The sequence below is a fragment of the Anarrhichthys ocellatus genome, unplaced genomic scaffold (genome assembly GCF_004355925.1).
Source record: "Anarrhichthys ocellatus isolate YVR2014 unplaced genomic scaffold, GSC_Weel_1.0 scaffold35, whole genome shotgun sequence".
Lineage (NCBI taxonomy): Eukaryota > Metazoa > Chordata > Actinopteri > Perciformes > Anarhichadidae > Anarrhichthys > Anarrhichthys ocellatus.
Window position 1 is genome coordinate 3,939,609 of NW_022280065.1, and position 27,822 is coordinate 3,967,430.

At 40.9% G+C, this 27,822-nt stretch overlaps 1 protein-coding gene across 7 annotated transcripts in view; it reads left to right on the top strand.

Moving 5' to 3' along the window:
• The window catches only part of csmd3b (CUB and Sushi multiple domains 3b), a 315,344-nt gene that overhangs the window by 133,490 nt on the left and 154,032 nt on the right, over positions 1–27,822 (top strand). For 6 of the 7 annotated variants that reach the window (XM_031866559.1, XM_031866560.1, XM_031866562.1 and 3 more), the window contains one exon: positions 24,986–25,193. In XM_031866559.1, coding sequence (XP_031722419.1) covers positions 24,986–25,193 — 208 coding nt within the window. The remainder of the gene's footprint in view (positions 1–24,985; positions 25,194–27,822) is intronic. The other variant, XM_031866564.1, reaches the window with a different exon arrangement.

The window sequence follows — 27,822 nt, forward strand, 5'->3', positions numbered from 1 at the left end:
GTGTGTGTGTGTGTGTGTGTGTGTGTGTGTGTGTGTGTGTGTGTGTGGCTGCTGCTGCTGCTTGGCCGCATTTTTTTGTGTGTTCACGTGGGTCTGCGCCTTCCTTATTGGTTCAGCTCGTAGTACTAATTCTGCTGCAGTCTGATCAGTCAACACTTACATGTTTTTTCACTTGTGAGCAGTAACACTGCAGTCATACTGTGTCACAAACAAAGGCCATGCTGTGGCAGAATTTAGCTTCAGCTGTTCAGCCTTACTCAATCCTTATTGTTTGTTCAGACAAAACGTGTAACTTATTCAATGGCACAGATCAACGGAAATATATCAGTAGGCACAAACCAACAAGGATTGAGGCAAACATGCATCTGCTTTAAGTTCAGTGAAACATTTGCGTGAATCGTGAAGATGTAGGACTCCACTGCATGAACATAGTAAAACGAGATAGAATATGAGAAAAACTGGAGAGAAATAAGACAAATAAACTAGTGGAATTTGTAGGTTTTGAGTCCAACACAATGCTGTCACGCACACGCACACACACACACACACACACACACACACACACACACACTCAGGTATGCATTGCCAGCTAGCCACAGGCTAATGTGTGTACTTTTGCAGCATTGGCTATTTGTACTGAATAAAACAGACTGCAAATCACTCCATATTTGCACATATGAAGCCAGGCTGAAATTCACTTCACATTCAGTGTCAAATCCCCTTTAGTTGCAGCTGATGGGGCTCCACCACTGGGGAACTCTGAACGCTTGTTTTAAAATTCACCTAGCTGTCATAGTGTTTGTTGCTAAGAACACGGCCTATATGCAAGTTAGGGAGTCAGATTAGCCAGCTGCGTTGTCAACAGTACTTACACAATCTTAATCTCATTATTAATAGTATAATAAAATACATAACACATATGTTATAATATATCATAATAGAGTATGACATAATGAACAAATAAACAAACCTGTCATTTTTGTAGCCGTATATTTGTTGTTTTCTTCCTGATCTGTGACGAAGATCACATTGATCATTGATCGAAAATAGCGACGACTAAGCCTGAAACATTTATACCATATGTCCTTGTTGGCAATAGTAGTAATGCGGAGAGTACATTTTTTTAATGGGGTTTACAGTATGAAGTTGACTCTCTGGTTCTATAGTGTAAGGATGTTTTTGACAGCATGGCCTTCAATGGTAATGGCAGTTTTCAGCTAAATGTTCTTTTCACAGCCCTGCAAATCAGCATTTTGGAAAATATCATCTGAGGCTGTTTCTAACTATCAGATATTAAAGTCATAGGGCTTTGAAAAAAAAAAAAGAAGAAGATGCATCATATGGTGCATTGTCCTTTTCATTTTAAAACACAGAAAACCTAAATCTGGTGCAAAGCATGTGATATTACACTATATCATTTCCACTATTTCCACAGCATACACTTACTGGGGATGTTTGCTCTTAAGTAAGTAAAGTAAGTAAGTAAGATTTATTTATAAAGCACTTTTTACAGACATAAGTCACAAAGTGCTTGACAGGGGCAGAATTACCAACATAAACAGCACAACGTGACCATATAAGGGTCTTTCAAACACACTCTGCCAGAATCAGTACCTTCATCTCTGCTAAAGTTGGTTGTTTGACTTCCACATCAACTTTCCACGACTTTCACAACTCACCTCTGTTTGTGTATGTGTGTGTGACAGAGTGTGAGTGACTGCTTCTGACAGTGTGCATTACTGTCTGTGTATGTAACTGTGTGTGTGTGTGTTTTGCCCAGGGCTGAGTATAATTGTTGCTTGGTGAAATGGTGAGATTGTCACAGTCGTATTGTAATCATCATGACAGTGTTAGTTTCCATGTTGCATCTTTTTATTCGTTCTTCTTCTATCTCTGCTTATTTCCCCTCTTCCAGCCGTCCTCTCAGTTTGCTTTTCTTTGTGTTAGTGGAAGCTGATGCAAATCCTGAGCTGTTCTTTTATCAAGGAAATGATCAAGGATAAAATGATCGCAGCTAAAAAAAGTGAACCATACAACTAAGGCATTTCCCTTTAGTCTTATGATAGGCCTTGTTCCCAATATGAAGTCAATGTGGTTAGGCATCTGGTGATAACATGATGCTTTTTTTTCCAAAAACTGGTTAAAGATTTAGCAATATTCTATATACTGAGCGACTTCATCTGCCGAAGAAGGCCACGAGACTTGTGTGGAAGCTTTGAAAAAGGAAGGCAGACCTTGTGGTGAGAATTTGTTTGTTTGAGAGATATTCTGATTCAGAAAATACTCAAAATGGTAATGGCAGTGGACATTTTATCATTTTCTCTCTTCTTCTGTATTTTCTCAGTTTTAGTCTGCGTAGTGTTATTCGATGCATCGGATACCCTCATGAAAAGAGTAGAAGAGAGGGAAGGTGATGCCAATTGTGCTCGTCCTTGTGCATGGGCCAAATACTATGAACTAGTTCAGCCGAGGTGTGACAGATTACAGTGTTTACGCGTGTTTGTATTTGTATGTCTTTATATATGTGTGTGTGTGTGTGTGTGTGTGTGTGTGTGTGTGTGTGAACATTTGTGTAACTTCTGAGACTCCAGCAAATTGAACTTTCAGCAACTTACAGAAATGCATTTTCTCCATTAGCAACGAGGAATGACGAAACCAAGACAGGTCAGATAGGATGATCTTATCTCAGGAGCATCATCAATCAAGGGTTGCAGTTGGAAAAGCAAGAGGCAACATGTCTGTATAGTTATGCTGTAAAACACATCTGTTGTTAGTCAGCTTATCAAAATGGTACCTATAGTTGGTTTTCCTCAGTGTTGTGAATTTCTCCTTTCATCAGAAAAACTCTTGACACCAGTACCTATTAAATAGCTTTGTATGTGAAGCACCTGCTCCTTATTCCTGTCAATTCAGCTGATTAGTTCATGGCACATCTAGTTATAAGCACATTGCAATGAATGTATTTTGGTAATATGCTTGACAAATGATAACAAGCCCAAACCAGCTTTGAAATAATTATATGCTTGTTAGCTCAACCAGTTTGTTCCAAAAGACTGTATTTAGTATGATAAGGAGAAATGCCACAACACACAGACATACTTTGGACAAGTAACAGTACGGTTTTGAAAATTTTAGATTGTGTGAAAAATCACACTTTTATCAATGATCAAAGTTAGGAATTTAAGGGAAAATGCTAAAATCGAGTTTTTAAATGTCTTCAATGTTTATATATCTTTGATATTCCAGGTGTTATGAGTCCATAGATACCTTCTGCTTGATTGAGTTTGTTGTAGTTCCTGAGAAACAGCCATATTCTTGCCATACTGTATTTAATCTTAAACCAGGACTACTGTTTTTATTTGTTTTAAATGGTAGAAAATGTCCTAGAATAAGCAATACAAATTAAGGGATTTGTATTATTTTCAGTTCACACATGCGAAGAGCTCTTATCTATTCATTCAAAAATAGTGAAAAGTTGCACAGAACTATTATAAGTCATACAGCAGGGGAAAACATCTGGTTGACTAGTTTCAATGTGCTGCAATGCATTATCAGGAAGTATGTCTGTTTGTGTCTTTTCATGTCAAGTAACAGATATTTTCTAGCAACACCTCAAAGTAACACCTTCCTGTGAAGATTAATGATTGGGTTTGCATGTTAAGAAGACAGAATTAAACTGATGATGGATCACCGATTTAAGCAAGTTTCAGGTCTCTAAGGGAAGTTTCATATAAAGTATTGGACACTGACAAAGTAATATAATCTTGGTCCTTTAATAAATGAATAATTTTACAGAATTTGAGTAGTCAAATAAGAAAATGATTGAAGAAGGAAGTCATTTTAATGCATGTATGCAACTCAGATTGCATCATCAAAGAAAAGTACAGCGGACATGGTACTCGACTTCAAAATACATTTTGTCCTGGCCCTCAATATATTTCCCCTCATAACAGCAACCTCTCCAATGACTCCCAAGTGGAATAAAACAAACTGGAAAAAGGCTTTCCTCATGACGTTTATGTCTAATACTGGAGCAAGTTTGTTTCCCTTCTTCCTTCCCTCCCTCTCCCTCTCCCTCTCCCGCTCACACACATGCACACACCGCGTCCAGCTTCTCTATGGTCTCGTTATTAACTTTCTAATGGTTCCCTGTGGATGTAAAGCTCTGCTGATCCAAGCAACTGGAGACATATACACAGACGGGTACCGCCAAACATACATAGGCGTGCACACACACACACACACACACACACACACACACACACACACTCACACACATATTGCACCGTACCTGCCTTGGTGGAGAGTAAGATAATCCAGGACCATATGTTCCCACCAGTGCAAAAAAAAGACACATTTAATAATTGAATACGCTGCCTTAACTTTCTCTCTCTCTCTCTCGCGCACACACACACACACACACACACACACACACACACACACACAAATATGCAAATCCATTCCGTCGATACTGCTGATTCCACTCTGTGGCAGTATGGGGACTTAATTCTGTAATAGGTCTGTGTGTTAATATCTTAGAATTCAGTTACTGAAACACCAAATTATATTCTACTCAACTATCCAAACTATGTTTGAATATTTTACTCTTAAATTCTGTACAAGATAAAGTAATTAGTGTCCCATCACGGACTGGGCTTAGTTGGTACTTTCAAACAGTTTTGGCTAATTTTCATAAAGATGAATCGAAAGCCGTTGTTGAAGTGTAGCTTTTTATGTTGTTCTCAATCTGCGGTATGTTTGAAGTAATGCATCTTTTATTCCATTGCCAGTAATTCATTTAGATTTCATAGGTGAACTAGTTTGTCTTTTGAATAGCACGTTTCCCAAATTGCTTCATCATTTTATTAACAGGAATTCTATGAACATATTGAAAAACAAAATGATCGGTCGTCTCGTATTTAGCACTGATGACAACTTTTTGTTGAACTGAAGGAAAAAACTTGACAAAAAGTGACTATAAAAAAATGTTATAACGAGTTACTTTCTCTCATGACTGTTGACTTAGAATTAAATATTCAAACTTCCAGAAACCAGAATAATCAGAAATAAATGTTTTTTATTTGGCAAGGGCATTACAATGTTTCTGTTGTTTATAACATAATAACACTGCATTATTTGAAATAATATTCAAAACTCAGTGCTCATCGTAATGAAACTCTCTCTCGGCACACCTCTCTGTCTCTCCCTCTCTCAGATCAATGTACCAGCCTTGTAGTGACACTTGAAGTACTCTTATCTCCTCTCTGCAGACCTGCTCAATTATTGCTACCTCTCCCCTCCCCTCCCCTCCCCTCCCCTCCCCATTCTGCCCCCTCTTTTCCCTTCCTGTCTTGCCCTCGCTCCTTCCCTGCTCTGCACACACTGTACCTCTCCTCTCTCCTCATTACATTGATGCTGATGATGGGTGCTGTCCAAACTTTAGTTAACAATGACATATGAGGTCGCTGTTGCAGCTCATCTACAAGCACTCTGCACTGCTAACGTTTTCACAACGGGACTGAGACGACTACACTGTTGACCTTTCCCTCTTTTCTCTTCTCCGTGCTCTGTAGCACACGCAGATGTGTTACTGTAACCCTTCTGTCTGTAACCTTCAGTGTTAAATTTGTTGCAAAACTCTACATAATTCTTTATATGCAGAGTGGCTTCCATGACCTCAAGGCTGTGGCAGTAATGGTCTAAACTGCTACTCAACGGGGTAACAGAATAGCATTGCATCGCAGCTTATGGTGTCATCTCCATTTAAATGCCAATTTAAAGTCTGCCCACAGCCGCTTCTCCTTTGTGTATATTCAGTCAGAGGGTACAGCATTACAGACCACTTTCCAAAAAAAAAAAAACGAAGGGAGAGTTGAGAGAAAACCAAATTACATTTTTTTTTTTCATGAGGCAAGCCAAATACTTTCGTCAAACTGTTTTGATGTTGAACACAAAGCTTTTTTTTTTTTGATCAACCTTTTATACAGTAAGAATTTGCTAAACCACCTTTTATTTTATTTATCCAGCTGGACAAAAAGCTGAAGCTTAACTGCACTAATTTATCCAGGCATTGGATCACCAGGCTGACAAACAGCATACAGATCTGCAGATTCAACACATTATTTATTTATCAAGATCAAAGTACTGGCGGTTGTGAGCATCAGCGCTGCAAACTTGCACAACATCAGCGCTTGGCTATGTGAGCAGCCAATTTATGGTTATTTATTTAACCCTACACCACCACAATGCTTCAGATTTTCCTAACACAGCTCAAAAAAAAAAGAAAGAAATGAAAGCAAAGCCTCCTCCTACAGTTTTACACATCCATCCATGAGAGTGTAGGCAGCTCCATCCTTAACAGTTTGGTGCGGACTGACATGCTGCGTGCGTGACTCTGTGCCACAGTTTATTGACTCCCACTTCCTGTCAGTTGAATCCCTATATCACAAATGCACAACCAAAAGATAAACAAAAAAAAAATCTCTGACCGCTCTCACCCTGCCCACGACCTCCAGCTGATGCCCAGCTGATGTCAAATCATTCTGTTTAAAAAAAATCTTATTTTGCCCCGCTGCAATAACAACCCTGTCAGATGTACTGCTTTTAAAACCCATTTATCAATGTCGGAAAAACTCTCTGTGAATTCTGTCTTGTGGTTTTATGTGAATAATTTCATGTTGAGTGTTTAGTGTGATGTTTATACCTGTCAAAACATTTTTAAATGGTGCAATTGGTCGAGCAGGTTTGTCTGTTTCGTGGAAATAGTAGTGGAGATTTTTCTCTCCCGATGATTTTTTTCAAAATGATGACAAAAAAGTGCAAATTTGGGTTAAGGCCCAAAATACCACAAGTTTTGCCAAATAAGTTTAGCAGTTATCAGTACTTTAAAAACATCACACCTTAGCAGCTGCTTCACGGCACCTTCAATGTGGACATTATTTGAATAACACGTGTCTCTGTTTGGCAGTTTTGTAGATTTTCTTATTTTTTGGAAATTTGTTCCTTCATTAAAATTGGACGATTTAAAAACAATCTTTATATGTCTCAAATTTAAGATTTTTTTTATTTAGTTGAATTAATATGGTTGTGTTTATTTCCAATCCCTGATTTCCTAATTCCCAACAGAAGGTTTGTGTCAAGTGTACTTTAGTTAACTGCAATGTGATTGGTTTAAAAATGTGTTTACCATGATGGCTTCTTTCCCTATTAGTTTGCTGACACTGCAACACACACACAATGCACTGCGCACCACAAGCTTCCACACACTCTCATATGCATGCACACACACACACACACACACACACACACACACAGCATAGTGGCAGTGCTGTAGTCAGCAGGGCCTCATTTAGCCACTAAACGATTTAGGATGTTCACAGTGTGTGTGTGTGTGTGTGTGTGTGTGGGAAGTCTAGTGGGCAACGGTGCCATGGATTTTAAGGACTGCAGGTTCCTCCTCCTTCCATTCCTTTCTGCCTCTCTTGCGGTATCAGCTCCCTGCTCCTTACCTTTTCTCTGGCTCTCACTAAGGAAATTAAAAACAGAACAGACTCATCATATCCTTAAATTTGGAACAGGCATGTGGAATTTTTGTATTTGATACCGGTGTTGACAACTGACTAGAAACATTGTCAATTCCCCCACCTACTGTATGTTGGGACACAGCTTTCTTAGGGATTTTGTGACAGGAGTGTCTGATTTGACAGAATATAAGCTGCCACCTATCCTCACACTTCACCCAAACCTCAGCATAGCCATGACCCTCCGCATTATCCATCTGTATATCTATCTTACTATATATCTATCTGTCTAGAGTGGTCAGTAAGTTGGGTCTGGGGTGGCACCAACGTTTGCCTTGGTACCATGCAAGTGCACAGCCCCAGTGACTGCTCTTGAGCAGTGCAGTGTTGGCCACATTCTTAATTTGCTGTTTTGCTGTATCTGCACTTTGTGTTGTTTCAAAGGTCAAATACATTTGGGAGTTGCATAAATGCATAATACGCTGCCCAGCGCATGCCTTGTTGCTGTTCCCCTCCCAGCTGTTGTATGAGACGCTGCAATGTGGAATTGTATTTTAATCCAGCAGTTTGTGTCACTGTTTAAAGCAGAGAGTAGTACATTTTCGGTGATGAAGAAATGTGATTGCTTAGCTGGCACACACAAATGAGGAGTCTAGTCTAGGTATTTACATGTTTAAGTAAATGACTGCACCATGCATGTTTTTTAATTGTGTTTATAAGAGTATGTATATTATGTGTAACCACGAAATTAAAGATTGAAGATTAGTCATGGCTGCTTAGTCACATTGCTGCTGTGACAACCGAAAAACGGTCTTTTACATGGACAATAGGACAATAATCATGGCTGCCATGATCGCACAAAGAGGATGTTGTGTATGCAGACAAATTCTGTTGTGTTTGTTTGCGGAAGTGTGGCGCACACCCTTCAGTTGCCTACCAGGTAAACACTGTTAGCTCTGTCACAACTGTTGCCATTGTTTGCAGTGTTTATGCTGTTAGCATGGTTAGCTGCTAGCCGCCGGCTCAATCGTCTCCATGTTGAGAGCCATTCGGATGCACTAGATGTTCTCTGAAGTCTGTATAGAAAACCTTAAATGTAACAGTACCTGTTTTGCTAATATCATTTTTAATAATGCTACAAACCAGACAGACATCCAGGAATAAGGGAAGTAACACAATGCAGATGTGGTCAAGAAAGCACTGCCATGCATTGTTTAGAGTACTGACGAAAGTCAAAATTACAAAGTTGCAAGTTTTCTGTACCATTATAGGATACCAAAGCATTAGAAAAGGAGTCAAGTGAGGTGAGGAACAAAGGGGAATTGATGCGAGTGGCGCTAAATCATGAAACAAACAAAACGCGCTTCCTAATCCATCATATACCCGCTGACTCACTACAGTTGACGACGGCTGAAAGAAACAAAATAAAAACCCGTCTTACCTGTCAAAATAAAACACACGCTAGCAACCACTCATAAGACCTTGCGTTCAACTAGACAGTCAAATAATTACGTGTGCTGCCAAAATAACAAATTCGAAAAAATTCAATATGAGCCTACTGCCTCGATGCCGAAGCCACTGAACTATTGTCTCAAACAAATTACCACACACACAACAGTCAACTATCACCCAGGTGAACGTTGCAACAGAGATACACAGAGGCGGACTGCAAGGTTTAAATCACAGCAGCCGCAGGGTTCTCGGGTGATGGATCAGACAGGCTTGTGATTGGTGGCTGGTACCGGTGACAAAGAGTGGAAGATCCAGCCGAAGACATAGAAGACTGGGGCGCAAACACAAGTGGAAGGGCCAGAGGTGTTGACCAGGGGGGGAATCCCTCCAGAGGAGTGGATGATGTGTTTACCGGCCTAGCTGACAGAGGAAACGACCATAGTAAAGCATAACAATACCCAGAGCTGTCACCTGAAGACCGTAACAGCAGGACTTGTTGTAGCAGCTGTATTCCATATTGTTGAAAAACCTGAACTAAAGGGAATGGTGATTAAGTTTTCAGTCAGGGAGAAGTGTTAACATTGTTAATTAACATTACATGCGTGGATATTAGGCAGTATATATAAGTTAAATTTTGCAGCAGTTATTTGTCATCAGGTCAAGTTTCATGACACTTGGGCACTTAAAAGCAATTTGTTGTTCCAAGGGGACACATCATGCTCATTTTCAGGTGCATGCTTGTGTCTTGGATTTCTACTGGAGCATGTTTGCATGCCTTTATGTTAAAATACAAAAAAAAACATCCATTTGGGTTTTTTCCTGCTGCTTTCTTTATGTGTCCCCTTTAATATCATAAATACTGTTTATAGATGTCAACATCTCATAAATGTGTCATTTTGAACACCACTCTGACAAATGAAAGATAGATAGACCTTACATTTGAATGTTTGCTAAAATTGTACACACCTTTTAATATGCACTAGTTTGTGTGTGTGTGTGTGTGTGTGTGTGTGTGTGTGTTTGTGTGTGTGTGTAGGTGTGTTACAAGCAGGCTGTATATGTGTTATAGATCCAGTAGAGAAAATGTTACCATGGGAACAGAACCACCTCCACTACCTAGCAACATGTAGACTGGATCTGTTGACTCGACTCCCTCATCCTTTCTCGCTCTCTCACTCTCCCTCTCTCTTTCACCCTCCCTCCCTCTCTCTCTCTCTCACCCTCTCTCTCTCTTTCTCTCTCTCACCCTCTCTCTCTCTCTCTCTCACCCTCCCTCTCTCTCTCTCTCTCTCGCCCTCCCTCTGTTTCTCTTCTTTGCTCTCTTTTCCCCCTGTCTCTCTCTACTTTGACAGGTTAATGCTCAGCTAGCGTGTCGGGCTTATACACACACACACACACACAAACACACACTGACATGCACACGCACAGCCTGAGGTGAAGTGTAACAGGGGATTTCAAGGGGGACAGCAGGGTAGACAGTTTAATCTGAGAGAGAGGGAAGGAATGGCGAGAAAGCAAGAGGGAAAGGGAGATATAGAGATATAGAGAGTGTGGGAGAGAGACAGAAGGGGGTAAAGGTTATGGTCAGGTAATGTCTTTGCGAAACAGAGAGGAAACAGAGAAAAGGGAAAACTTTATTACTCTTTCACTCCAGAGAGAGGGAGTGAGTGAGAGTGAGTGAGTGGTGAGATACAGGGCAAGAATTTTGCTTTTGTAGACATTTTATTTCGAGTACATCACAAAAGAATAGCACAACAGGGCTCAGAGCAGAGTTAATTCATCCCACTTCCAGTTGTAATGCTGTCATTTTAATCGCCTGGGCCCCAGAATAGATACCAGGGAGGTATCTGTATTACTAAAGAAAATGGACACTAAGCACTCTGCTGTTAGTTGGTGCTTTGAGTCAAAGTAAGCTTAAAGGAGAGATAACAGTTCCAGGTTTAAAATGATGTATCTGTTGCTTGGATAGAGATTAAGTCCCCATAGATAAACCTGCGTATGTTGGCTATGTTTTTTTTAGGCCATCTGCTCAGGGGCCCCCTGGTGGTAAAGGGCCCTTTTTGCACCAACCTGCAGTATGACAGTCGATGATGGATCTGGCCGTGCCAAAGATAAACGTCAGTGTGTGACAGTCTGTGTGCGCAGGAAGTTGTGTGTAATCTCAGAACCGGTGGAGTGTGATGGTAAATACCCTCGACAGCATAGTTTCTCTCTGACTGTGTGTGTGTGCATCGTTTCGGATGCATCAGTGTGCATGTGCGAGCATGCAGGCGTGTTCATCTGTATTTGTCCGTGCAGATGTGGGTGTATATAGGCTTATCCCAAGTTCCCTTGGGACAGTGCTGATTGACAGCTCTATCCCTGGTTGTCATGGTGATGATGATGGATGTGTTTTGGGTTACCACGGAGACCGCTGTTTAGGCGTTCTATCTGCATGCATAATATAGTTTTAGCATAAAGAGATTCTGTCGCTGACAGAGAGATGGAGAAAAGAAGACACTGGAAGGACAAGAAGCAACTTTACTGGCCGACTTTGCCGCATGTGGTTAGCATTGCATACACACTGTAGACATTATGCACTCCCTGGGATCACACATTAAAGTGTGATACATTACAACAGTGGTTGGCCAAGATGAAGCCTCCATGCTGATAGAGATATGACAGGCGGGCAGACAGTCAGAGAGATGGGAAAGCAAGTGTTCAAAACAGTGCACGTCCTCTGATAAAGATGAAAGAGTCGGTACTGTGGAATTATGGAATTTAAACTATCCTCCACCTGTTGTGCTGAATTTTTAATACCTTTATCTGCAGAGTTATCCAGAAGTTCTACTTTTTTTTTTTTTTTTTACAATGAAAGCACAGGAAAAGATCCGACCCCCATTGGGATCAGAGACATGAGTTGTGTTGGAATGTAGTTTCCCAAAAAAAAAAGAAGTTACAAGCAGTTGCCAGGGCTACACTGCTTATGACTTACTAACAAACAGAACTCTCTTTCTATGTTGAATTATTTAAAGTGCGGGCGAGAGCGAATTTGGTTTTGGTACCACGTTTGCCACAGTTTTGATTATTTTGAAGGTGGAATGCCGACTTGTACAGTATCGCACGTACAGTATGTTCAACTTGTAAAGGTTGTGCCTTTTAAATGTGTTGTTTAATTATGTTTGCTGCAAAAGTTCATAAGCACCCAGCACTGCTGAGGTGGTCTGTACTAACCTTGACGTGTTGCATTGTCTTAAACAGTGGAGACAATATGCTTGAAGTAGAAGTGTGCTCGAAAATAGATGAAATGCCACTCTACACCTTACTGACTTATTATTACATATTATTGTGAATTTAGTCATTCACAATAATTTACATATACACAAACACACTCCATGGGGAGAAGCCACTACACATGCATGATTTGCCTATTTAGTGTGGCCTCAGGGCAACTGTCTACTTCACCTAGACATGTCTACATTTTACATGTGATGTGAAAACAAACACACATGCACAGAGATGCACACACACATATGTAGATATAGTACAGTTTGCAAAATAGACATACGTATGTATGTGTGGACATACCCTGCTCTCGTTTATTGCACATTCATACTTCTGCACATAAACATGCGGTTACAGCTGTTTGACACTCAGATATATCCCCGCAGACGCACAAACACACGACGCACACGCATTCTCTGTTGTGTGCTGGTGTGTGTATATATCAGTAGTCAACATGCATGGCTGGCTCATTCACAATGTAGCAGACAATCAGGCTGTTCACCTACGCATGACTCTGAGAAACACGCCCTTTGTCCCGCAGACACATTATTTGACGTACAAATACCACTATCTGTGTATATAAAAGAAAGACACTATCACACATAATTACAAATACACTCACGGGTCACAGGAATGCCACCGTTTAGTGCACACAGATATGCCCAGATGCACATGATAGTCTGTGTTAATGAAAAATTGTGTTCAGTGCTCAGGCTTCAAGCCAGCTTGTATCAGGCCAGCCGTCCTTTTTTATCTCCATTTGTTCCCTCACATCTTCTGAACATGTGAGCGTGGATTTGTTTTGGTGGAAAGTATTCAGGACGATCAGAACCAAAAATCCTGTCTGTGTTTTTAGGCTGAATGGCGACACACAATATATATCTTATTTTCTCTGAACTGGGCTTAATGTTCAGTTGCAAGTCAAAGCCACACGTGAGGTGTCACAAGCACTTTTATTAAAAAAAGATATCATTTCATACGATGTGGTTAAGCTAGGTTTGAGAAATAATTGAGGTTTATTTGAATGCAATACATTTAACAGTATAATCTTTCTATTTACAGAAATGTGTTGTTCTGTATTACTCAACACAAGTATTGTTGTGCAATCATGAACATTCCCACAGCCTCAAATGTTGGTCTTGGTGAGCTGCAGTGTTTGTTCATGTACAAACTGAATCCTACACTTCTTCTTCTTCTTATCTACATCACGTGCAGCCTTATTAACGAGACGTGGAAAGCTTAATTGGCTCTTAAGTTATCGGCTATACTTTAAATCGTGCAGTGTATTGTGCTAATGCTTGCTGCTCACTTCAAGTCATGTGACAATCAAAAATTATTCTGCACAGGGATGAATGGTACAAATCTATATGTTAACACAGGTTACACTGACTTACTTTAATCCACGCCTCCTATGGAGTGTCGTCATCACCTGGGATCTTGTGTAAACCTCACTGAAAGGTTACATACTGTTAAACAATGTGACCATGGATTCAGACACATGGCGAGATACAGAATGTTAAACAGACAGTGACCACATTCAAATCATTTACAAGACATACAGTGCAATATAGCTCTACACTGTTCAGGAAACGGTAAACGATTACGCAGGATGTTGTGATTATTAACTATATAATATCAAAAGGGTTGGCGCAATATCCAGTTTTTGGGTTTTGCCAACTTAAATCGCTCCAGGCGATGCATGTTTCAAACACATAAAAACACGTTGTGAATAAGATATTAGAAGCGTGTTTCATTGCATTTCTCCCAGAGGAGCACTTAAGCCTCATGAATAATTCAAAAAGCTCACTAACTCACAGACAAATACACCAACAGACATGCACAGATACACATGCTCACGCAGACCGTTTGCACGCACACACACACACACACACACACACACACACACACACACACACACACACACACACACACACACCTTCATACAAGGCGGTTCATGTATTGATCTGTGAGTATTTAAAACTGCCTAAAATGGACCCTTCCCAGAAGAGGGCGGAGTGATTGGTGGAGTGAACATAACAGGATGTTAAGCAGAGAGATGGAGACGCGGGGACGATTACTTTACTTCTGTTTGATCTGTCGGTGGTGTTGTGCATGCAACATTCATGTGGACAACCACATTGAATCAGAACTGAATTTATGGTCAGAAACTGAGAAGACGAGGAGTGGGAGGAAAAAGCTAAACCTTGAAACAAAATGATGGGAAAAGGGAAAACAAGATGCTTCGGGCAGCAGTAGAAAGAAAGTTTCCAGCACTTTGTTCTCTCTCCTTCTAACAGTCAAGAGAGACTGAACGAGATAAAACCACAAGCAGCTCAAAAATACTCAGACACTGTTTGCCAGATACACCCATAATCTGCGTTTTCCATCATGCATTTTCCCTTATTTGTAACATTACTGTTGCACGTCGTAAAACATTTTTTGGTATTTAATTGTCTTGATTGACTATAATAAATTTGCTAAATTTGAACATTATACTCAAACTAAAGAACTAACCCAAAACAAGCTTCTAAGCAAAGAAGCAATGGTGAAATGTCCACAGTTTGGTGGGGTTCATTAGCTCTTCTCTAGCCTTGAAATACATTTTCTTCATTTGTCTATCCTTATGCGCTCCCCCCCCCCCCGCATCTCCCTCACACACAGAGATCATAACACTCAAATCTCTCTATTTCTCTGTGTGATATTATCTCAAATCCTCATCTTTAAATTGTCAATCTTTCTCTGTCCTTCCCTGCCTCCGTCTGCATTACAACTTTGTCTGTCTGCATCTCTCTACCTCTGTCTTTGTCGTTGCGCTCTGTATTCATATTTCTCTATCTCTCTCTTTATCTCACCGTTGTCCTCGCTAATCCTCTCAATCGCTGCCTTGATCCATATCAATCCAATATTCATCCATCTTCCTTTCCCATTTCTTTCTTTTCCATCTTTTTCTCCCATCTCCCCATACTTCTGTTGTGTCCTCTAATTCGTTTTCTTTCCTTCCAGCCAGTCATTAAATCATATGTCATCATCTCGGTTTGGTCTGTCATCCGTCTTTCCCTCAGCCTCTGTCCTCACTCTCTCTCTCTCTCTCTCTCTCTCTCTCTCTCTCTCTCTCTCTCTCTCTCTCTCTGTCCCGTCTCTCTCTGTCCCATCTCTCTCTCTCGTCTCTCTCTCCCTCTCCCTCTCCCCCTCCCCCTCTCCCTCCCAGTCTCTTTATCTGACTCCCTCTGTGTCCCACGTCTTTATCAGTAGTCATCAGAATTCTATGACAGCCGGGTGATCGATGCCACTTCTCAAACTGTAACTTAATGCATTCGTATGGATGGGTCTGTCCTGAAAAAGCTCTATAGTTGCTGTTGACGGTGTTGAAAGATGGGGATGGATGCGACCATTGTTACTATATACGTGGCCATTCATTAGAGTCCCTCTTTATTTGTACCTCTTATTTTCAAAGTCACTATCAGGTTGTGTGCAATTTATTAATGAAGCGCTTCGAAAATATGTACATAATAAATGCAACGAAACATAAATACAGATAAAAGCAGAGGCAGAGTAGACACAAGAGCAGCACGGATATCTTTTAGTTTTGCCGTCGCTCTTATTCTGTTACTTTCTATTTTCACCAATGAAACACTAATTGAATGAGAGCCTCAAAGTCATCATAGATGCTGCACTTTCCCCCTCCTCTCCCGGCTTCTTGTCTTTCCTTTCTATCTCAGTTTCTCTTTATCTATTCCGATCAGTTTCTGTCCCATCTCCTCCTGTTTCTCCACTTTGTTTTATTTAAGTTCTCCTTCTTGCGTGAATGGTTTTAGAACACTTTGAACACAAGTGGACATCTATGATGCAACATTTTCTGGAAGTCAACTGTTAATTATCCATTTCCTCCTTACGCTGACGTGATGATAAATATAAATAGTCTATAAATGTTGGATTTTTAAATGCTAGTGCTGATGATATGGTTATTGCTGTATTAAGTTTGATGACATTTTAAAGAATATACATCAAGGGAAGTGACATTTGGCATTGTTTGAGTTATTGAACGCAAGACCAGATGTAAATATAGACACCTTTGTGCTGTTGAACTCTTGCAAGTTGTTACTTCCTGTATTGATTTGCATTTACATGACCAAGTATTGATTATGGAAAGCAAAAAAATAAAGGTCATCTATATACATTGAGAAGGGGTGATGTGTTTGGTGGCGGTTTGTGTATGTAAACATCTTTTTCTAACTGCAGCATGTTGCCGTCTATAAATGGATTATGTAGAACTACATTTCAACTAGTGGCCATTCATTTTTCTGTGAGGCTGTCATCACTCGAGCCATGGGGCATTTTGCTATCAAATTCTTTGTGACAGTACCTTATTATTTTGACGATACTGGGTGACAGTAATCTCGTTATTTTCCTTTTATATGTATACCTTTCTCCTGTTGCTGCCTTTTTGGCCAGGTCGTCATTGTAAATGCGAACTGGTTATCAATTGACTGATCTGGTTAAATAAAGGTAAAAGATGTCCTCTCTGATACAACACTTGTCTTACACAACTTTTATTGTTCACACACAATATACTTAAAGGTTCGCCCTGGATTTTTCTTGTAAAAAACACAGTTACGTCTACACTCAGTGTTTCTCACCATAGCTTTGTGTATCCTTGAGATCTAACAAACATGGTGACCACATTTCCTGCCCCGTCATTTTGGAATACTTTGAAACTTGAAATCTTCTTCCCTGCTTTTTGTTGGCGCATTGCTACATTCCCTGGCACATTACGGCCACCATACAGCGACGTCATACAGCATGCATGCAATGAAGTATCAATTTACTGGCCCAAACTTCGCTGTGTGGCCCTTGCTGGCCACACAGGAGAGGGAAGGAGTGAAAGGGAAAGAAGGGCGGCAGAGACGAGAGTGGAATGTATTTCGCCAGAGCTGCGATGCGTTAAACTCTCAGCATGCAGCTATTTGTTTTAGATGTCAGGGATGACATTTAACATTCACCGACACCTAGGCTCTCTCTCTCTCTCTCTCTCTCTCTCTCTCTCTCTCTCTCTCTCTCACTCACACTCACACACACACACACACACACACACACACACATGTTAGTTTTAACATGTCTTACCCCCTTCCTCACCCTTCTTCTAACTGCCTCTTTTAAAGTAATTCTTACTTCCTGTCTGTTGGGACATGAGGGTGGTTCAGTTAGAGCTACCGATCTAAAGCCACAGGATCAGTACTGCTGATATGTCCCTGAGCAGAAAAACTGCACCCCTACCAGCTCCAGGGATGCTACAATGTAGTCGGACAAGGCAAGCTAACATCATTTCTCTCCTTAAAATTATTACCATGGTTGTTGCAGTAAAAGATAAATCCACAATAGCAAACGTCTTGTATATGATTTTGTTCGGGAGGTCAGTAGTGGGCTCTAAATTGAATGATAAAAATCACAATGTAATGAGAGTCAAATTATGTCTCACTATATCTGGCAGGGTCATAAGGCTACTGTAACAAAAAATATCATGATAGATATCTTTCTATCAATCAATATCTTCTCTCTTCATGTCTCCTTCTGGTGATTGAGCATTAAATCACTCCTCGGCCCTAATGGGTCTAAATGTTGGGCTCTTAGTTGACTGGCAGACAGCATCTGTTCTTTGATTTGTGGACAGATGGTGGAATGAGCTGAAGGTCAGCATGGTTACTAGTTGTGTGTGGGTGGGTGTGTGTGTGTGTGCCCCCTGAACTCAATGACTGTCTGAAATGTAATGCTGGCAAGCAGAGCAGAGCAACCAATATGTTTCTAACAAGGTTTAAAAGAGTGATGGAAAAATACGATAGCAATATGCGAGGGGAAAGAAAGAATAATGGGAACAACACATGAAAATCACTGAATTTGAAGTCGCTAAATCATAGTTACGAGGGCGGCTACACAGATGAGTCATACTCAGTGAATGTGGGTATTTGTCTGCTTTTAATGTGGTCTGACAGTCATCGCTTTTATACATTTCCGGAGAACAATGTGTCAGCATTGCTACCAAAGACACAAAACAGTTGATACCTGAAAACCTGGGGGGGGTGGGGGCGCCCACGACACCATCAGACTGTGGTCACAAAGTTGAAGCGCACAGACAGGGACATAGACAATCTACACCGGAGAGATGTAAGCCGGACAAACTAGCTTTAAAAGCAACCGTTGAATTGAATCTCAGTGACCGTCTCAAAAAATGGTCCGTCCTGACCTTCATTAAGCTAGTGTGAGAAGATTGAAATAGTAAAATGGCACATTTTAGGTGTAAAGCCTGTAGTTGTGAAAAAAAAGTTATGTCATATGTAATTTATTCTGCACCCAGATGGGTTCACATTTGTCCAAAGTAAGGATTCCTTTATCCTCTCATGTCTGCTGCATGGTCGAATAGCAGTCAAGGAATATGAGTCAATTTTACAAGACCAGATGGTGCAAACACTGTTCTCTTGATGCATTCTATTCCATTCACACTACTAAATTAACGCAAAAACGAATAAACTGAAAAACTAGATTAGGTTGGACATCTTCCCTGGGAGTTCTTATGGTAGGTTTCTGTTTCATTTGCGCTTCAGTTAACTGCAGGCTACCTTTGAAGTACAGTCCTATATCCTGTTACACACAGTGCAGGATTGAAGCATCATCGAAGGTGAATTGTGGCCCTACTTCTTGTAAAAGAATGAGAAATACAAACGCAACAAACGGGCAGTCTAATTTAAACTGATTGCGACAGACCATTATACCGTAAGAGCCAGAACATGCGGTGAGTACACACTAAATAGCTCTCCTCCCAAACGAAGGAGATGTTGGAAAAGAGATCAGGGGTTGAACAGAACACGATGCATTCCTCCAATGGAGACCCGAGAAAAAACACAGCAGTTGTTTCAAGCTAATACCCCAAAACGAGACATTTACTTCGAGGCGTCGAAGCCCTCTAGTGGCATTAGGAATGATGACATGTCCTTTGAGAGCATTGGAAGAAATAATGTGACACTGTTATAGAGACACAGTCTGCAGAAAGAGGAGGTCAGCGTGGTTGATTGGGTCAACAGAACCTTAGATCTTGACACGATTGACTTCCTGGAAGGTATTGACAAATGATGATGTCCTGCCGATAGAGACGTCTGATCAGAAAACGTATGGGTTTACAAATAATGTATACATTTTTTTGGTTGGATTTGGAAGAATGGGTGCTCCACAGGGAGGACAAACCTTAAAGGCTCACATATGTATAGCATGAAATGTAATTTCTCTGCAATATGATCCATAACATGTGATTATATGAGTCACAATCCCATCTCTTACCACACATTTTCCTTTGAATTGCTATTAAGCGCATTGTTGCTGGACTGCATCTTCAAGCTAAGTTGGATTCTGTACTAGTTTTGTGGATCTAATGGGTCCATCTATAGGATCCTCTTCGAATGCATCCAGAACTCTTACTTAATGCATTTTGGCATGACTGGATGGTGAAAGTGACATTGAGACCACAAGTGAAATTGCATCCCCTGTGCATTCAGGCTGCATGGCACACAGTGCAGCTGCAGAGGAAGCTAGATGAATGTCCTCAAAACCAGGGGGAAATTTATTCAGAAATAAATGCTGGATTACATGTCTGCACGTTTCCATGCATTCCTGCTATCTATTTGGTCACTCGTGGCAGTTAAACTGAAGTATTAAAGGTACGGAGGGAGTGATGACGGGGAAAGAGGGGTAGCTATATATATTCAGCTTCACAGCATATATGGGGACAAGAGGTTGATGGATGGGTGGGTGGATGTAGATAAGAGAGCAGGAGGGATGGATGGATACAGCCTGAAGAGAGAGGAGAGGAGAGGATGATGTAGATGACCCGTAATCCTTAGAGGCTGACAGCACACTGGGTCCTCTGTGATAGAAGTCTGCACGTGTGTGTGTGTGTGTGTGTGTGTGTGTGTGTGTGTGTGTGGGTGCAGATCTGATAGTGGTAGAGATCTGCCTATCAAAGTGAGGCAGGAAAGGAATGGAGTTATGGCACAGAAGGAAAGGAAGAGAAGGCGAGTGGAAAAGAGAAGAGAGAAAGAGATGAGGCCAGTAAAGCCATTAAACATAAAATCAATCAGTAGAAAGAGAGAGAGGGCGAGAGAGAGAGAGAGAGAGAGAGAGAGAGAGAGAGAGAGAGAAAAGTAGAGACAGTAAGATCTTAAAGAAAGACACAGCAAGACGGAGAAGGATAAAGAAGGGATCCTCAGATGACGGCGATATTGATGACAGCACAGTGGGGAAGAGGGGATGAACGGATGCGAGAAAGGGGAGGCAGGATAAGGAGGCTGAGAACGAGTGATCAAAGCACCCCAGGCCATGAGAGAGAAGGAGCAAGGGAGGGTGAGATGGGGAGAGTTAGGACGGGGGAATGACGAGGAGGGCCGAGGATGAACGAGGAAGAGAAAAGAAAACACGGAGGGGTGAACCGAGGGAGGGAGGAGGAGGGTAAGGACATGAAGAGTGGATGTGGAGGGAGATGTGCTGTTTTACTATAAAAATAATCTTGATACAGAAATGAGTAGGAGGAGGGGTGTAGCAAGCATAGAACAGTAGGGAAGCAAAGAGAAGTAGTGCTACAACAACAACTAGAGAGAGCCCACTGATGTCCTCATACACACATACACACTCAAAACTAACATATAACACTTTCCCTCTACACACACTTCCCCTCCCCCTGTGAGTCAGTTTCCCTGGTTTCTTAAATCTTTCACATGCACTGTATGTTTGTCCACTTGTAATGCCTCATAGATTACCAATGATTAATATAAAGCTTTGGGAAATAAGGGCCTCTGTTTTGGAAATGTTTGCCTTTTTTTATACAAAGCCCCTAATACAAGTCACTTCACAGTGACATGGTATTTATCACTACGGTGTCGGGTGTTGATTTTCAGTGGGAAGTACAAGTCTCGCATCACAGGAAGTCATTTTAAATTAAAAGGCCAGCGTGTGGCATTCAGGGAGGTCTATTGGCGGAAATGGAATGGGATATTAATAAGTATGTTTTATTTAGTGTGTATACCTGAAAATAGGAATTGCTGTGTTTTTGTTAGTCCATCAAAATAAATGCTGATTTTAGAGATTATAAACTCATGTAAACCTCTGTACAATGAATGGATGCATAGACACATGTACATATAGGTAAGAAGAAGTTTAAGACTAAGAACAATGCTTTAAAGTAATTTGATGTACTAGTTTGGTGCTAACCCTAACCCATGACACAGTATATCTAAATGTGCATAGATTTAGGTTCAACCTTGACTGAACAGGGTTATTCACCAACACCCTAGTTGTCAGCTACAGATTAATTGAAATGCTTATTGAATTTAAAGATTTCTGATATAAGCTGATCGGACATGTATGAACTCCGTTTAAATGGTGTAGTGTTTCAAAATGAGATGATCATTTATTTGCTCCACTCTGCTTAAAAGCAAGCTGCAGTATGTTAGAATCATTACAGAAAACAGTATGAAACATTGTTCACTGCTGCCTGCTTTTATTGGTGAGATTGTTTCAATAGTGACATATTAATTTTAACTGCTGCTGTAAAATAGAGAAAAAAGGGGGGGAAGCCATGGGACCAGAAAATGATAGACACAGGTACACAGTACTATTTAACACTGTCACACAGATGTCCCATCATGATTGATGGAGCAAGAGCGAGCGGAATCCAGAATTAGCAGGTGCAACATGGAAAGTTGACTGGTTCCATGTCATGTCCGATGCGCGCACATTGAACAGAAGGTAATCACTGTTGGCTATAGGTATGTGGACTTCTCACCCTCCCCCTTGTGAGCGCTCAACAAATGTCACTTTTTATTAGAGCAGCTGCTCCTGAAGCGGTCTCTGCACAGCCCTGCCGTTACTGGATGACACGCAACAGCATCAGTGAGGATCCTAATTGCATCATGTGTCATTTAAAATGTTCTCACGGAGTCCTCACATGGCTTTCAGGTTTCCTCTACATCAGTTTTCAAGTTGGCTTATTTTTTTTAAAAGTAATGTTGAAGTTGTTTGATGCTATCGGTCACTCTAAAGGATTCTGATTGCCAAAGCCAGAGTACATGCTACAACATCATAATGTAGAGGCCCACTGCACACAAGAGCACCGCTCACTAGTTTAGTCATCTTTTTTTTTATTTCACAAGTTAATTTCCTCTTTTTTTCAATAACATCCACACATAAATGCACCTTGAGGCCTTTCCACCTGTCTGTCAAGTGTCACCGACACATCAATAAGCTGGAGGGCTGGAAGAGGGGTGTGTGTGTGTGTGTGTGTGTGTGTGTGCGCGTGTGTGCGTGTGTGTGCATGCAAGCCGGTGTGTGTCCACCAGTGCTTGCGGATGTCCTTTGGCTAAATCTGTCACAGCTCTCATCTTGCAAGCAGCTCTCTTTCCAACGCTGCAGACACACACACACACACACACACACCCCTACACTTATGCACACGCACGCTCACACTCCGACACATACACAAACTACTGCATCATTGGCTCCAGCAAATGTGATGGGGTCTCAGCAGAGCTTGGTTCAGGCTGTTGGGTCATTTACACAAATCTCCTTCACCGTCTATCTGTAGAACTGAATGGTCTGTCTGTCAGTGCCTGCCTGTCTGTCGGACTGACTCAGCGGCCCATATGAATCTGTTTGAATGAATGAATTGTTAATGAATTATTTATGCCTTCTCTACTTTATGTTCAATACATCAGCACCTGCAGTTTGGGACAATGCACGTCTTGTCGCCAGCTTGTGTCCACGCATTTTGACACGAGCATCAAGCGCCTATTGGTCGCAACTTCACGCTCTGATCTTCTGAAAAAAACAGCTCAGTTTTTCTTCAAGCTCATTTCAAACCACTTATTTTGTTTCATCCTGTTTCTTGTTTCCGATCTGAAATAGTTTGTACAAACTCTTTCCCTATTTCAATCCGGCTCTCTATGATTTGATTCATAGTTCTGTTTGTCTCTGTTTGCTCCTCTCTGTTTATGTCCCCCTGTTATCCTCCGTGTATTTCCTGTCTCTACTCAGTGCCCTCTGTTCTGTCCGATTTCTAATACCTCTAATTCTATTCATTTCTATCGGTTATCGTCTGTTTCTAGATGTGAGTCTCAGACCACAGTTATTCTCTTTACCCCTCCTGTGGGTGGAGTCTGGCTTGGTCCCTACCTTAAATGTCTTGTCATCTGTATATGCATCCCGCTAGGCAGCATCGCCTGGGTGAGCCTATAAAGGGATGTGCATGTATACCTGACAGCGCTTGTCCACACTCTTATAAAGGACGTGTCTGACTATCTTATCAGTGAGTGCAGTTTAAGGACAGCACACGTGGTGCTCCTCTGTCTTCTCTAAATGCCGATGATATCAGCACGTGAAGCATCGCAGAGTAATATAAATCACGCGTCATCCCAAATTGCACTCACTGGTGTGTATAGGAAAATATGTCTGCTGTAAGAGTGTGTTACATACAGTATTGCCTCCTTTATGTATAACTATAAATTATACAGGTATAATTTATACCTCTTTTACAGTTGGACTTGCATGCTCTCAGAAAAAAAGCTTCAACATTGTATCTTTGTCACTGGGGCAATGGCTACTTGGCTGGGCTCAATTTGCTTTTGATGAACACAGGCATTGCCTTCTTTCAAACCATTTATTTCAACAGAATGGGTACAAAAACATGCACCTTCAGCCCTCTTCAATATCTTGCCATACAACCAATGCCCCAGTGACACACAAGGTCCAATGTAGTATGTTGTTTTTTTTCTCCGTGAGTGTGGCTGTATAAATTATATGTGTATAATTTATGCCGTGTGCACAGCGCAATCCATGTGTCTTTATCTGTTACACAGTAATCAGTACTACTATCAATTATGAACAATACTATCAATGAGATGTGATCAACACTTTGATCAAAAATTAGACAAATTTATCATCACATCTGGTCTGATCTGATCATTCGTGTTTTGAAACTAATTGAGGATTAATTAATTTGCTGACAGCCAATTGGGTAACAGTTGAATCTGAAGTTCCTTGGTGGTGATTGGAGGAGAGCAGAGCGGAGATCTGTAATGGGACAACTTATCTTGTTATTGGAGGAGAGGACAGCAGCTGTGAGTGGGACAGGAACTGCAGCCTAACCCCTAAAACCCCACCCCTGATTCTAACTAATATAATATAGAACCGCATCATTCTCCCAAATCTACTGGCTTAACGGCAGAGACCTGATAGTCCACAAAATAAGGACTGTTTGGGTCTCACCATGCATATGCTAGTTTCCATATCTAATTCATATCAGAAGTGTGATGTAAGAGCTCCATGTTTTCACAATATGGTTTGCTAATATGACTTGACAGTTTATGTGTCAATCCATCTCTAACATTCAAGCCACAAAATAACATTTAGAGTTGCCAGTAAAGAGTGTACCTGTAATATACTAAAATAAAGGTAATTAAAAAAGCCTCATAGAGGGAGAGAGGTAGGGGAGTCGGGCTGGCTGACCTGTAATCTACTCGAGGCGTAGAGAAATGATGCTATTGAGAATTTGATCTTAATTGCTAATTTGGTAATAAACCGAATTGATATAGCTGTGGAAATTTAAATAATTTATCCAAAAAGCAAGAAATTAAATTAAAAAGAAGTCCGCCCCTCGGTCCCTCCTCCTCTCCCTAACCCAGGTTTTCTATTTGTCACTCTGATTTGATTGACAGCTGAGGACACATGTGGGGGCACTGTGAGGGGCGGCAGTGGGGTGGTGACCAGTCCCGGTTACCCCGGCAACTATAGTAACCAGGCCGACTGTACTTGGATCCTATTGGCCGAACCTGGAGACACCATCTCTGTCATCTTTACAGACTTCCAGTCAGAGGAGAAGTACGACTACCTGGAAGTGGAGGGGTCTGAACCACCAACCATTTGGTGAGTCACTTTATTCATTCATTCATTCATTCGTGTGTGTGTGTGTGTGTGTGTGTGTGTGTGTGTGTGTGTCTCACAGTCATTATGTTGCTTGGAAACGTGATGGTGTGGATGTGGCACAACTTTCCGTTCATCTGTGTCCGATGTTTGAGAACTGTTTTCAGTTGAATTGCAGTGTTGCGATGAGTCATGGTTCAGTGTTAAAATCCGTTATTTCATGGCAGTAGGCAGGTTAGAGTTGACATTTCCGTGCAAATGAAGAACCCACAGTCTTCAGCAGGGAAACGTGGTAAACAATATAATAGAGGTGCAACAGAGCTCCACTCTACTCGGTGTGGTGGTGATTTATGTGAATGTGGTCCAAAACCATACTTTACAAAAAAAGAAGAGGATTCGGTTGACATCTCTGACCTAGCATTTCTGCAAAGATAGTTTAGTCACGTAGCGGCTGAGTTTATGGAACAATTTAACCACACTTGGAGTACAGTCATAAAAAGTTAGAACAAGTGATAAAAATAAGTTAGAACTCAAGTAAGAACAGGTAATAAAGTGGAAACATTATTACATATATAAAGTACAGTTTTTATCTCTTGCTCTTGAAGTTTAGTCATTTTTCCATGGATAAAAATAAATAAAGTATTGGTGTGGTGGGGAGGGGAGGGGGGGTTCATGTGCAATCCTTCTGCATGGGCCTCGTACTTTAGAGATGAATTAATTGATCTGTGCTATCTTGGTCAGGGTTATGCGTGTGTGTGTGTGTAATTGCTTTGGAAGTGATAATAGCGAGGCTGTTGCTGTTGTAAAGAGTATTTGTCAGCATGTGTGTTTATACAAGTACAATACCACCATACTCACTCATGTGCCCGTGTGTATATGTGTGCATGTATATATATATGTGTGTTTATACTTGCAATCATGTTAAAAGAAGCTCGACTTTTCCACTGATATCTCTTGTTGGTAAGTGATCGGGCTCTCCTGGTAACATTTCATTGCATACACTTCAATTGAAAAGTTAACAGATTTTTTTATCAGAAATGCCACATTTGATTATTATTTTGTAATTATTATTTTTCTTGACATGATCTATACATTCATTAGATACAATCAGAATACTATTAATCCTTAAAGACAGACTTATACGTTTTATGTTTGATTTGTCATGTTTGATTTATTTGATTGTACTTCATTTTTTATTTGACCTTTTAATGCTGTCTTGAATCTGGCCAACATGCCAGTACATTTGTAAATACAAAACACACCAACATACATACAAAAAGGGACCATGTGTAAGTTGATAATTAATAATTACCAGCAGTATGTTTTGCCTCAAGACAATTTATTTTCAGGTTTTTCTGTCCTTTTTTTCATAAAGCAGGGACACTAATTATATTTAAACACATTTTAATTTGTATCAACTTTTTAGAAAATTTGTACTATAAACCTACAAAACAGATATAAATGAATACTGAATACTTACGACCAAAATCTACTGCTCAGAGCTGGAGTGTTGGCCTTTGGACGGTAATGTGGTGGTGACTGGTAGTGTGTGATTTAGACTGACCGGTGTCTTGGCTCATATAGAATATATGCTGTGTAGTTATTTGCTTGTTGGATTAACTCTGGAGACTCACAGAGCCATACTGAGGTCAGTGTGTTGACTTTTTCTCACATCGTGGATTTTTCCCGGCAGCCAGGCTGATTATATGCTTGTAGTTTTGAACTGAGAGGAGAGAGCAGCGACATTCAGACATTCAGCCTGGAGCAGAAATTATGCCAACTTGCCCTGATGTTGCGAATAAGTTAAGATGATAAACAAACCCTATTTTAACCCTGAACAGAAATAGTAAATACACAAATGTAAATGTGTGGGTAAGAGTGTGTTGTTCACCAGAGATGTCATAAAAAAGGCACATTGCAGAACCCTTAAGGAGCAGACAAATGTTCCCTAGTTTAAAATATTCCGTTTCTTTTGAGGTTTCCCGATGACAGGGTCAGAATTTGATACAAACAGCCTGATCCCATGGATTCTCTCATCCAGTAAATGGTGCAGGCTGCTGGTGGTGCTGTAGGTGTCTGGAGAATGGTTTCTCGACATGAACTAGGCTGCGCTAGACTCGGTAGTACCAATTTAGCATCGTTTGAATGTACTCTAAGCATTGCTCCTATGCAGGTGCATCCCCTCATGGCCGCAGTGTTTCTTTTTTTGCAGTTGGCTACTTCCTTATCAGAAAGCATGCATCATCTTCGGATGGCTTCAGGGAAAGGACAGTGATGTTAGTTTCCTACAGTGACCTACAAAGTCCTTTATATCTCAACGCAGTACAGCACCTCTGGAATTAGGTTGAAGGGTATAGCTGCAGAATAGTGTCAGTGCTGTACATGAATGTGTTCTGGAATATCAGCAGGGACTTGTGACGTATCGCGTTAACGTGGATCGAGTTCTCTTAAAGATGTCAGTCTGTTCCAGGGGCATAAAGGTTACCGGCTGCTGGCTGGGTAGAAGTAGATACTGATGGTGCAGTCTGTTTTTGGCTTCTGTACTTGTACATTCACAGCATGTGAATGGTGGTAGCGAGAGAGCGGAAATAAAAATAATCAATGGCATTTTTGAATGTGCAGCTCTATTATC